Raw genomic sequence first — 13,468 nt, 5'->3', positions numbered from 1 at the left:
TTATCTATTTAATGGCTAATAACTATGGAAAACAGAAATCTGATAGTTTTAATGGTGCCATGCTTTTCTATCCAGACTCCAAGCCTGTCATGTCTCCTCTCCGTCCATCTGTCCTGTTAGTACTCACTTTGGTGCTTAGCCATCAGTGCTTTAGCAACATGTATGCATATTTCTGTCCTGCCACTTTAGCTTAAAATTACTTGTACACAAAAGATATTTTACTGATGTACCCTCAATACTTAACAAGTGATTTATTAAATTAGATTAAATAGTTATATACTAAATATCAAATGTATGTACTAAATTACACACAATCTATTTTTGTAAATTAAGGCTGAATTGATTTTCCAAAATAATACTTTAATCTCCTATTAAGAAACTGCAAATGGTTCTCAAATGACTACCAAAATTTTCAAATTTGCCATAATCTAGTTGTAGTGGCTATTCCTGATTGAACTGTAGTTCATTGCAATGAACTACAATCCAGAATTGGAAGTCTCACCTGTGATCCTGATTTTGAGGCTGGGAGATACAAGTTTCTGACCTGGATCTTAGCATGGAGATCTTGAGGCACAGTGACTATGAATCCCAGGAGACTAAGCCAAAGAGGTCTCTGAGTTCAAGGTCATCTGGGACAAAGCAAGTCCCACATCTAGGCATGGTGGTACACACCTTTAATCTGGGACACACCTTCTGCTGGAGACCTACATAAGGACACTGTAAGAAGGAAGACTTCTTGCCTGCCTGACTTGTGGGACTGAGCCACTGCTAGATCCTTGGACTTCCATTCACAGCTGCTGCTGACCATTGTTGGGAAGCTGGACTACAGACTGTAAGTCATCAACAAATTCCTTTTACTGTATAGAGACTACTCACAAGTTCTGTGACTCTAGAGAGCCCTGACTAGTTTATTCTGCCTATGCAACCGTGTGTGTGTGTGTGTGTGTGTGTGTGTGTGTGTGTGTGTGTGTAAAATACCCTTCTCTTTCTATAATTATCCAAATCCAGTTATCCTTCAAGGATCGATTCAAATCTAAATTCTTCCATGTATTTGTTTCTATGAAAATACACACTCCACAAGCCAAACCTAACTTGTAAACATCAGGGCTCACTAATTTATTCCCACTATCTATACTCTGGCATTTTCCTATAGTTCAATTCTTCTTTTTTAATTCAGACTTGTAAATATATATTTCTGCACAACTTCTTATCCCGCATTCTCTGAAAATAACCCATGTCTTAATAAACCCAGCACCTATATCTAAAGCCTCTTCCCTGTTCTTTCAGTGTCCATTGTGGAAAAATGGTTATGCTGTCAACAGCATAGAGAGTTTTAACTTCTTCTCTAGCCATTTAGAGGAAATTAAGCCACATTAAAAGATCGCGTTAAAGCCCCCAGCCATGCCCAAATGCTGCTCCAAAAGCCTGCCTTCCAGTCCTTACAAAAACCTTGCAGGATTAAATGTGTTAACTTTTTATTTTTGTACAGTTTCTAAGTGATTTTTTGCTAGTGACGTTAAACTGAATTAAGTTTATTTGAGGAGTGTGAGCACCTCCTCCATTTAAATAAACTGGTGACTTTCCTTTTATTTTTTACAAGTGGAAACCCATTGTGTGCCTCTCGATTTAAGGGTTTCTGATTACATTATTCTTATGACCAGCATTGATCCTTTATATACAAAGATATGTTTTCCTTGTTTTTTATTACTGTTTCAGAAGAAAATGAACCTTTTATTTTGCTCCAGACCCAGTAACTGCGCTGGTACTTAGAAGCACTGAGAAAATAACAAAATAAAACAAACAAACAAAAAATACTTTTGTAAGCACCTCTGACTGCTTTTGTATATCGAAGTTGATTACTTTTGAGATATTTGGATCTAGTTTCTAAGTTATTTTAGTGTTTTATATGTTTCCCAAAATTCCTTTGAATTGGTCACCAGCATAAAGAGTTTTTGGTGATGCAATGGTGAGAATTCTAACAAGCAAAAAGCTACCTGGAGTAGCTCTACCCTCCCTTCTTAGTAACCTGGTGTTTTGATTACAGTGAAACATCACGGATTATCTAAAACCCCTTCATTGTAACCAGGTCCTCCCTCCTTCCACACTGAATTACTTACTAGTTTGAAGAAGCTATTGGAAGTGGGCATTTTATATGACGTGTATGGCTTTAAAATATTAAAAATGAACAAAAAGACAAAAATATGAAAAGGTTTATGTGGGTCTGTAAGGTATGGCTGTGGAAAGACATTGTAGTAGTTTTGACACTATTGTTACTACCTTTAGAATCATTTACCCAATAAAATGTTAAAACTGAAAAAAAAAAAGATCACGTTAACATTTTTTCCTGAAGCACCAGTGAGATGCTCTGCAAGTCTTTAGTTTTCAACATGAAGATGTCTATAAACCTATAACCAGCTCTCTCTATACAAAATTAGTTTAGCTACACTGCTAAATTAGTTAATTATTATTTTGTTTTCCATTTTAATTTTTAATCATATTCATTTCTACCTCTAGTGGTAACCAAGAGATCATGGTTTCATAAATAGTAATAAGCTTAGTTCCTTCTCTGCAGTCAGAATTTTGGTTTCTTGAAAAGTCCAGTTACATTCTGTGATTATGCTTTTGTTTTAATCTCAGGTGTGGGACGAAAGGCTGTTGCATTCACAGCAGGTGATTATGATCTGCCTCTTGCTCTAGCAGGCACATGGTTTTAGCAGCTGCAGATAGTTTCAGCAACTGTGTGACATTTGGAATTCTGGGAACTTTACAGAGGATATATAAATGCTAGTGCCCTGAGAAGGGCAGGGGGTACACACCAAGGAGGCTGCTACTGGTTACTGCTGCTGAAGTCTGTCAAGTGGTCGTGAGCAAAGAGACGAGAAGAAGTTACAAATCCTGATGAAGATTGGACTTGCACCAAGGATCCCAATGGCCCTCCCTAATCAGCAGAAAGTAGTCTGAAAATGTCCACGCCTCCTTTCCCCTCTAGTCTTTCTCTCCTACCTAGTGTTGGGGGGTTGGGAGAGATTAGGGTGGAATAAGGTTTACAAGGGTGGTAGATAAAGGAACCCAATAACGCCCCCCCTCAAAAAGCCTACACTTCAGACTTTCATTATCTCTATTTCACTCAACTTATGTACCTGTTAGCAACTGCCTGATTTGGGCCTTAATTGCTACTCAAATTTCAAATCCTCTAATTCCTCCCGACTTCAATTTTCTACTCACTTTCAACGTCCTGTTTCTTCATTCTTACTGCAACAGCTACTCCCAACTTAACTGTGAGTTACAGCCCCATCTGGAGTTATAAAACTGAATGCAGGGTTTTGCAAATTATTGGCAGCGTTCCACTGTATGAATAGAACATGGTTTATCCATTTATCTTTCAAACATTCTAGTTATTTTCAGTTTGGGCAAACTGAACAAAGGTCCTATAAATATTTTTGTGTTTTCTTTTGTATAAATGCAAATTTCCACCTCATTTGGACAAATTCCTACACGTGGTTTAATGCTAGTTCATATGGTAAGACAAAGTTTAGTTTTATAAGAAACTGCCAACATGTTTCCTAAAGCCCAGCTTCTTAAAAATGTGGACTGTAATCTCATATGAAAGCCACATAACTGAGTATATGGAAAAAAAAAGTCTGGACAACAGTAAAAGGTTTCTGAATTCAGACCATTCAAAACAATTCAAATTAAGATGTGTAATGAAACTAGGATGTCTCTGGCAGCACTGTACTTCAGCTTTGATTCTAAACATAACACACAGTACACTGTGCTTGCCATCATACCACACAATCCCAGTGAACACACTGCCTACATCTGGGGCCACATTCAAAACTACCATGTGTTATGTCTGTGTTCTGAGTGGGTATACAATGTTTTCTGCTCTTATGGAACTAATGATGGTTTAATTATGGACAACAAATACGATCAACATTTTCCTACCATGTATCAAATTGGTGTATTTTGTTTTGTATTGTGTTAGAATGTTTTATTTTAAAAATTGCTAACTTGAGTTTCATTTTAAAAAAAAACCATTCAATAAATTTTGACTTGGGATAAAAATCAGAATTTCTAATGGTCCTAGCAAAATATTAGGTCCTAGCATAATAAAAAAAGGTGCTTTTACAACTTACAGTATTAAAGTAAACAGATCTTCATCATTAGTATGTGAATTTGCTTTTGTTTTTAATAACTGATAGTTACATGACTGTCAGAGAATTGCTTTAAAATAAAGCAATGATGTATTCTTGCTAAATGCCTGACTTGTATACCTGCTTTATATGCTATACAGCTAAGCTTATGGAAAAACTTCTCAAGTGGAAAGAGTTCATACATGGGAAAGTCTGAGTCCTGCTCTAGTCTATCAGTCTCCCTCTGACGTCTTTGCTTTCTTCCTCAGTTAATGCTCACACCTACTACTAGAGAACTGGCAGCGAAAATAAGAGGGAAAGATGAGGAAGATGGAATGTACTGGGGGACAAAACAGGAGCAAAGTACAATGATTTTGACTTTTATGCATAAAAAGATGAAACCAACGATGTATGATTACCAAACCTAAAACATAAAAAGGAATGTATTCACTTTATATCTATAACCTATTTTCTTCTATCTCATACTTCTAAATAAATTTTACAGATTTTTTTTTCCGTTTCTGAGCAGCTAAAGGTTATTGCTTAACCAACCATGGTTCCTGGCTCTTCTTATATGGATATGTGATTTCCAAACTTCAAACAGGCCTCACTTGTATTCATTTTTACTTCCTCTGTGATTTCTCACCAATAGTCTTGCACATTTTTTCATTTTCCTCAAGTCTATTGATTTAACTACTTTTACTCATATCTTCATGCTTTTCATTTTTTTGCACATGTTTAAAATGTCTTCCCTTCTCGTCTCTTCCACAGTTCATGACTCTTCCTGTTCACTCTGGTCATCTCTAATAAATTTTTACCTTTTACACAGAGTTCAGTTTAGGAAGGCCCCCTTACTCTCCACCCCGTATAGGGAATCAAACTCAGGACTTTTACATGTTAGGCAAATACTCAACTAGCCCATGTAAGACATCATTTGCCTCCTTCGGCCAACACAGTATCAAAGGCCGACTTCTACCCCTTAGTGAAAAGGGCTTTACTGGTAGAGAAAGCTCCATATCCTATCACTCAGGAAAAAGCACTCAGAAACTATCCACCTACTGAAACTACCTTTGAATGACCCCCCCACCCTTCATCCATCTCAACCAGTATTTTATCTGGATTCTGGCACAAGATTCCACTCTGAATTCCACTCTTGGCCTTACTGGACCACATACATCCACTAAGCAAGAAGTCCACATAACAAAGTGATATATACCTAATGCAACCAACTCCTCTTTTGCAGATGACACTTAAGCCAACCTCACAAATACCTCTCCCCCAGGTCTTGTCCTTCAGATGGACTACACTACAGATGAGTGCAAAGGAGCAAGCAATTTGGAGAAGGGACTGTAAGAACCTGGCTTGGACACACCTGGCATGCCTCTGCATAAAACTTCTTTGTAGTAAACAGAAAGCCAGGAATGATAAAAGGAGTCTGTGTTCAATCATGTTCTACTATGAACTGTCAATTTATAAATTCCAAATACTACTAATTCTAAATGTGAACCCTTTAAAGCTACACAATATATGTATCACAGTTTGTTAGCTTGTCTTACAGTCTCTTGGTATGTATGTATGTATGTATGTATACCTATTATAAACGAATGTCTGCCCTAGTCTCATAAACGTTAGGAGCAGATCAGATCTCCTTCCACTTGGTAAAGTTAATGAGCTTCATTAACCTGTTTTTATAAATTACTGAAACATCATTATAGGATGATGAAAGCATAGAAGTAAAATCGGAAATGAGAATATCAAAGGTCATTTTCCAACAACAATAACTGGTTAAATATTTTATTAAAATGACAGGTCTAGATTTTAAATCTTTAAACTGTAACTTCTGACTTTATATCATACTAACTCTAAAAGAAGATTGTTTATTAACGACTAAATTACATGTCTCAATATAATAAAACCTCAAATGATTTTAAATTTGAAACTTTACTCCTCAGTTGGTAACAAACTGTTTCATAAATCGTATAAGAAAGTCTTTCTGAAGAAAAATTAAGAATTGATCTTACTTTTTGTTTATCCTGAGAGAATGCTTCCTATACCTAACATCAAGGAAACGTGATGTATGTGCAGCAGCTAATGCCTTCACGTTTAGGGCGTGTTACACAGAGAAAGTCACTGCAGACTGAGTGGGGCAATGAGCACAATCTCTCACCATGCTGGACATTATCATAAAAGTTACTGGAAACCAAGTGACTACAGAACCACACAAAGCCACAGCCCAAGACTTGCCATTCAGACTACGGCTCCCCTCAAGGGAAAAGAGATAGCACAGGAAGATTATTTCTTCTGTATTGATATCAAGTCTTCTATCTGATAAGCAGCACTCAGGAAAAACAGTTTCACTCAGTTAAAGCAGGAAAATGCCTGCAGCACAGAGAATAGCTATCTGGCTTATCATAACAGAGCTCTGAAGAGTGATTCCCTCCTGTTATTAAAGATGGCGAATGCTTTAATTTCATAAATTCTTACAGTTTCTAATTCAAGGAATCAAATCTTTAAGTCAATGACATCCAGGATTTATTCCTGAATACAATGAATTCTACATCAATGAACAGAATCCAACATTCTAAGACATGGTTAATAGAAAATGTCACAAAGGAGTCACATTCTCATTTTCAGGGTCTGGGTTCAAACTGGCAACACCAGTATCACTGATAGAATATTTTTATTCTTAACAAATACTTTAGATTAAAAAAAAACATAGTAAATCTCCTGTAATACTGAGGCTATGGAGCGTTCACAAAAAGGGACCTATCATGGCTGCTCTCCAAAAGACCCAACCAGGAGCTGAAAGAGTCAGATGCAGATGTGTGCACCCAACCAATGAACAGAAGCTGCTGACCCTCTGGTTGAATTAGGGAAAAGTGAGAGGTAGCTGAGGAGGAAGGTGACCCTGTAGCAGGACCAGAAGTCTTGATTAACCTGGACCCCTGAGATCTCTCAGACACTGAATCACCAACCAGGCAGCACACACCATCTGAGATGAGGCCCCCAACACATATACAGCAGAGGACTCCCAGGTCTGGGGTCAGTCAGAGAAGATGCACCTAACCTTCAAGAGACTGGAGGCCGCAGGAAGTTTAGAGGTCTGGTGGGGAGGTGAAGGTGGGGACATCCTTGTGGACACTGGGGGTCCGGGGGCAGGGGGCAGGGAGGAGGTATGGGATGTAGAACAGTTGGGGGATGTACTGAGAGGGGAATAAGATCTGGAGTGTAAAAATAAATAAACTGTAGACAAAGGGGAAAAAGTCTATGTTCTACTGGACAGTGGTGGTACATCCTTTAATCTCAGCACTTAGGAGGCTGAAACAGGAGGGTCTTGGTGAGTTTAAGGCCAGCCTGGTCTACAGAACAAGTTCCAGGACAACCAGAGCTACAGAGAAACCCTGTCTTGAAAATAAAACCAAACAAAAAGTCTATGTTCCATACGAAAGCAGTAAGATAAGACTAACAGGGAAAAAATATAATTAAAGCATATAGACTGACAAGAAGGACCACATTTACCTCCTGCCTCAAACAACTGGGGGCCACAGAAAGAGAAAACATATAAAACATTTTTCAAGACACTAGACATGAAGTAATGAAACCCATGATCTTTGATGAATGAGAAATAAACCGGAACCCAACCACAGCCTTATCGTACTGCCTAGAAGGTCCCCAGTCCATCAACAGGAAGGAAGAAACTTAGGTAGCTGAGTACAGAGAACTAAGCTAGGAGGTGATACAGCCAACTACGCAGGCAAGAGTGCCACAGAGGAGAGAGCTAACAAGAAAAGGACGCAGAGGGCATCTCTGCAGAGGAGGTAATTTCTCATCAGTACATAAGTGGGAAGAAACTATGCAAAACCTTTGAAAGCACCAAATTACTTCAGATAACAACACAAAAACAGTTACTGTTTCCACCAATCACAGTACTTGGAAGGGTTGTAACTCAATCATATAACAAGGTACTGCCTAAAATCTTTACAGCCACAGTTGTAATTACACGCTTTTGATCCCAGTACTTAGGAGGCAGAGGCAGGCAGATCTCTGTGAGACCATTCTGGTCTACAAAGTAAATTCTAGAAAAATCAGAGCTATATAAAGAGATCCTGCCTCAAAAAATAATATAAAATACAAATGCAAATTCTGAAAAGTTAAAATTGTTTCTGAGTAACTTAAATGCATCTCTGAACAAAGCTCAAGATATCTGTATTTTATGGAATAATAAACTATCCAGTAAGAAGTTAGAATTTCAAATATTTGACACCAAATAAAAACCATCAGAATATACAAAAGCAGAGAAACATAACACACATTGAGAAAAGTCAATCCAAATCAATGTAATGAAATGATAAAATTAATAGAAAAGGGAAATAAGACAACTGTAATTATATTCCATGTTTAAAAATCTAAAGAAATAAAATTGAAAAATTTGAACATGGAAGATGTAATGGGCAAGCTTTCTATAAAGTAAACTATGCCCGATATGAAATGCATGCTGGGTAGGACTAAATATAAAAGATTAACGAATACCACAACAGACTATTCAAAATCAAAGACACAAACACAGCAACGACAACAACAACAAAGCCCACAATAAACATTAACAAGCTTTAAAACCACAGTAAGGAGGCTAACATACACGCACTGGACTTCTAAAAGGAGTAAGTGTGTGTATATGCACACTCACACACTAGATATGAAAATGTACTCACAAATTCTATCACCAAGTGAAATTTAGGAACTTTCTAAAATTAAAGTTCATCTTTAGGTTAACAATCTTTTCATGGCACAGAAATTCAACTGGTGTTTTAATAGAGTACCTAAGTCACACAGTTGACTGAACAAAACTACACAGCCCAATGTCTAACTTTCAAAATTGGCAAAATAAAGCTCTTAAAAATAATGGATTATGGTGAGACATGGTGAGGCACGCTTTAATTACAGAAAGTGAAAGGCAGAGGCAGGCGGCTCCCTAAGAGCTCTAGGCAAGCCTGACCTGTTGTACAGCAAGTTCCAGGCCAACCAGAGATACATAATAAGACTCTGAATGTAAAAATAACAATACCATAATAAGGATTCTGTTGCTTTACCACTAAATAAGTCATCAAATTACATTTGTGTTGACCTTATTTTAACAAATTAGTCATTTAAGTAAGCAAAGAATACTTCTTTTCCTTTCCCTTTCCCTTATATAGGTCATTTAGAACAGAATTAGGACACTAAAAAATCTTTTAGAGAAACTGAGAGATGGAACTGAAAACACAGAAGTAGACTTGAGGTTTGGAAAGCAGCTGGTCCACCCTCCCAAGAGGCTAAGGAGAATCTAGCAACTATTCTTTTGGATCATCACTATTTTCAAAATATACCTATATCTTTTTAAATCAAAGTGTGACCTGACCCCAAAGTGAAAACAGAAAATGTAGTTTTTAAAACAATTTTGTATCTATTCTCTCATTTATCACATCCCAACTACATTTCCTTCCCCCTCTGCCTGGTCCCTTCCCTACCTCACTTCCCCACCCCCAATCCACTTCTCCTCATGCCTTTTCAGAAAAAAGGCAGGGCTAATGTGTTTTTAACTCTTCACTCAAGTACCAGGCTTCAAAAAATCAAAAATATTCTTTAAAAAAAACCATTAAGGTGAAAAAGTAATTATTTTCCTAGTTGGGTACATAAAATTCAAATGTTCCTGCCTAAAACTAAGCAAATAAAGAGACATAAGGGGGAAACTGTGAATATGTATTATAATGGGGTTCATTCCTAAGAACTAGTTAAATTATCCTATCATTTTGCTTAGGAAATAGATATTTCAAACAAAAAGTAATTCCATAAACATCTACTAAGAATGCACAAATCCTGAAAATGTCTACATTCTGTTTTCCTTCCTATGGGAGAAAAAAAAAATACATGTTTAGCTAACTCACATATTCAAGTGTACAAGTTTTCTTTGGAAAATGTATAAAAGAATACTATTTCCTGTAGTCACACATACATGAAAACAGCATGCAAGCCTCTGAGGACACAGAGGTTAGCACTGGAACAATTCTGTTTCTGACTTCTAACCTTGTCCTAGCTTGCTTTCTTTTCCTGTGATATACACATGACCAGAAGCAACTTGTGGAAGAGAGAGGGTTTATTTCCTCTTATGTCCAGGTAACAGTTCATCACTGAAAAACCTTCACAGCAGGAGCTGGAGGCAGGAACTAAAGCTGAGACTCCAGAGAAATGCTATTTATTATCTTGCTCCCCCTGGCTTGCTCAGCTACCTTTCTTACACGCCAAAGACCACCTGCCAGGGTCAGGACTGTCAGCAGTGGGTTGAGCCTCCCCACATCATGCAACCAAAAAACAATGCCCCCACGGATTTGCCTGCAGGTGAACAGGGCAAAGGCATTTTCTAACTGAGGGTTCCTTTTCCCTGAAGATCCTTGTGTCAAGCTGACAAAAACCTAACCAGCACAAACCTCTTAAAATAGAAAGTCTAAGAAGAAAAATAATTTCCAATAAAAAATATAGTATATGTAGAATTAACAGAATAGTACACATACTCTAATAACAAGTATAGATACTGCATGAATTTCTCACATATATAAAAGGAGTATCTTCAAATCAAAAAGTACAAGATTCTTGTAATGACACTCTATTAAGAAAGACGTCTAAATCTTCAGAAATTGATAATCACTTTAGTATTCATAATGAATCTGCACTACAATACAGTAACAATAAAATGGAATCATTTATATTTCTCTGATCTACTGATATGCTTTCAATATTCCATTTCTATCTCAAAAAGAAAAATTTAACTAACCCAGCTCTCAAGTCATTTATAAACCTCAAAATATCTTTAACCAATTTCTCAAATATTAAGAATTTAATAATTCACCAAAAACACAATAACCCATCTAATCAAACTTAGATATTTAAATTGTTTGCTATTGAAGTCTTCCTGAGCAATCGCAATGTTAACTTAAATTTTCACTTCTGAAACATGTTAGTTAACCAGTTTCAATTTTAGAACCATTTACTCTTATATTTAAAAAGGTTAATAAGAAACATCTTTACACATACATAACTTCTGTTAATTCTTTTTCCTATCATAGACAAGATTTCTGTCTCCATTTTAGCAAATTACCAAAGATGACACAATGTGGTTTGAATTTCAGCACTCAAGACAATAAATAACAAAACGGGCAGGATGGGCAAAGTCACAGATAAAGTTTCCCGATTTTAACAGGCATAACTATTTGGTTGTGATAAATGGGATGGGCACATAAGAATACCACTCCTTCCAACTAAATCACCTGATTTTTTTTTTCTGGCCAAAGAACCAAATTAAGGGTTTAAGTCGTTAAGCCTAAGTTCAAAGTATGTAATTTTTCAAAGAAAATAAGTTACCAAGAAAGAAGAAAACACTTACATTTGGAGCATGACCTGGTTCAAGAATACCCCATCCACCAAAGCCACGTACTCATCCAGGTTAGTCCCATTTCCTGCAGCCAGTGGTCCAAATGTTTTAACCTAGAACAGAAGGATTATCACGACGTGAACGCCCACCTCCATCTCTGTAGCCACAAATAACACGGCCAAATATACCATAAAGGACATCTTCCTTACCCAAGTGACCAAAGGGCTGGTCATGAACTGCTCCAGAAGGGGAGTAAAGATTTCGTTCTCCATTTTACAAATTATGTATTCAGGAGGGGGTGGGGGAGGAAGTACCACAAATACGCCCAGGGAATTGGTCAGTAAACGCAGAAGTAAGACGGAATCAATGAAAGTCCATTTCGGCAGGGGAGGAAAATCCCATCGAAGAGGGGAAAGAACTCTCCCTCCTCAGCCCCCCCGGGAAAACGAGCCCGAATCCCGCGCTGAGCCGCAGCGGGCGCTGGCAGTCTGCACCCGGTGAGGAGGGGCAGAAAAAAAGGCATCTGGAGGAGGAGGACGTGGAGAGCGGCCGGGGCACGAGACAAAAAGCCCGTCAAGGTTGTCCCGCTCCCGGGGGGAACCGGTCAGCGGAGGGGCCGCCAAGGACTCAAGCTCAGCGTGGGGGCCGAGGGGGCCGGGCTGGACCTGGGCGAGAGGCTCTAGGCGTTCCGGCCGCCGGCGGGCACGGGCGCCGGGCGCCGGGAGCGTCCGCCCGCAGCCTCACCGCCTCAGATGCGGCTCGCCCCTCGCCGGGCGCTCAGCATCCCTCCGCGGCCTCGCGCTCGCTTCAGCACCCTGGCTCTGCCCGGGGCCGGGAGCTCCGAGGCGTGTCCCTGACCGTCTGGCTGCAAGAGCCCCGCCAGCCTCCGTGTGCCTCGGCGACGCCCGGGCGCTCCGCCGCCGCCGCCGCCGCCGCCGCCGCGCTCCAACCTCCTCCGCCGCCCCCTGGAGGATCTGGGGTAACGGCCTCGGAACCGCAGTGCCGCAGCACACCCGCGGCCGGCCTGGCGGGCGAGCGCGCCGCTCCCTCCGCGCCGGTATCCTTCCGCCGACTCCCCGCCCTCCCGCTCCTCTGCCTCTGGATTGTGGGAGAAGAAAACCGCTGCATGAGCGCGCCCCCGCGCGCGCGCGCCCGGCCTGCCCGCCGCCGCCCAGATTCTGGCGGAGCGTGGACGCGCGGGCTCTGCAGTTGCGGCGGGGGCCCGCATCGAGCCCGCGCTCCGGACGTTTGCCAGGGTGTAGGGGGGCGGACATGGGCAAGACTGAGAAACAGGGTCTGTCTGCTTGCTCGCTCATGCCTGATTATGGTTTATTTCCTCCCGGAGCGCCTTCTTTGATGTGTGAAGGAAAGGGAACGAAACCCATCTCTTTTAAACACGAGGGATGCAGGCATCTTTCGGACACTTTGATTTTCTCGGTTAAACATGCTTTCTCTCTCCCTAAAAGGCCTAGGAAAACTGCAGCAAAAAGCAAAGACACATCTTGGGGCGGAGGGTGGGGGGGGGGGACGGAAAAAAGAGGTTGTTTTAATTTTCCCTTCTTTTCCTTAAGATAAATAAATAAATAAATAAATAAATCAGTCATCTAAAGCAGAAATATTTTTTAAGAGTTGTGAATAACCAAAGCTGCCTTTCAACGTGGGATTTCCTGACTGGAGCTACCATGATTCAGGCATTATTTTTTGACTTTTGGTCATTGAAAAAATATCCAAACTGAGAGCCACAAGAGAAAATATTTAGACATTATCCAAGTTGTGTGACAAACATTTGTTAAAAATCATTTATGTTATACATTAGTGGGTCCATCAAAATATGACAGTTCCCCAGCAAATTAAATGTTATTCTTCCTCATACCCATACCGTGCCCAGGAGAAGATGGAATAGAAAAAATCTTTCTCCAAAAACAATATA

The 13,468-nt window shown here is 39.7% G+C and overlaps 1 protein-coding gene across 13 annotated transcripts in view; it reads right to left on the bottom strand.

Moving 5' to 3' along the window:
* The window catches only part of Ccdc88a (coiled coil domain containing 88A), a 151,451-nt gene extending 138,897 nt beyond the window's left edge, over positions 1-12,554 (bottom strand). For 12 of the 13 annotated variants that reach the window (XR_010057373.1, XR_010057374.1, XR_010057375.1 and 9 more), the window contains exons 1-2: positions 11,748-12,554; positions 11,551-11,651 (exon numbers count right to left, since the gene is read on the bottom strand). Coding sequence is in view for 6 of the 13 variants with exons in the window: in XM_008770470.4 (XP_008768692.2) it covers positions 11,551-11,651; positions 11,748-11,810 (164 nt within the window). In the remaining 7 variants the exon portion in view is untranslated. The remainder of the gene's footprint in view (positions 1-11,550; positions 11,652-11,747) is intronic. The other variant, NM_001427796.1, reaches the window with a different exon arrangement.
* Positions 12,555-13,468: the final 914 nt, after the last annotated feature.

The sequence above is a fragment of the Rattus norvegicus genome, chromosome 14 (genome assembly GCF_036323735.1).
Source record: "Rattus norvegicus strain BN/NHsdMcwi chromosome 14, GRCr8, whole genome shotgun sequence".
NCBI classification, from domain to species: domain Eukaryota; kingdom Metazoa; phylum Chordata; class Mammalia; order Rodentia; family Muridae; genus Rattus; species Rattus norvegicus.
This window is presented reverse-complemented; position numbering and strand designations above follow the sequence as displayed.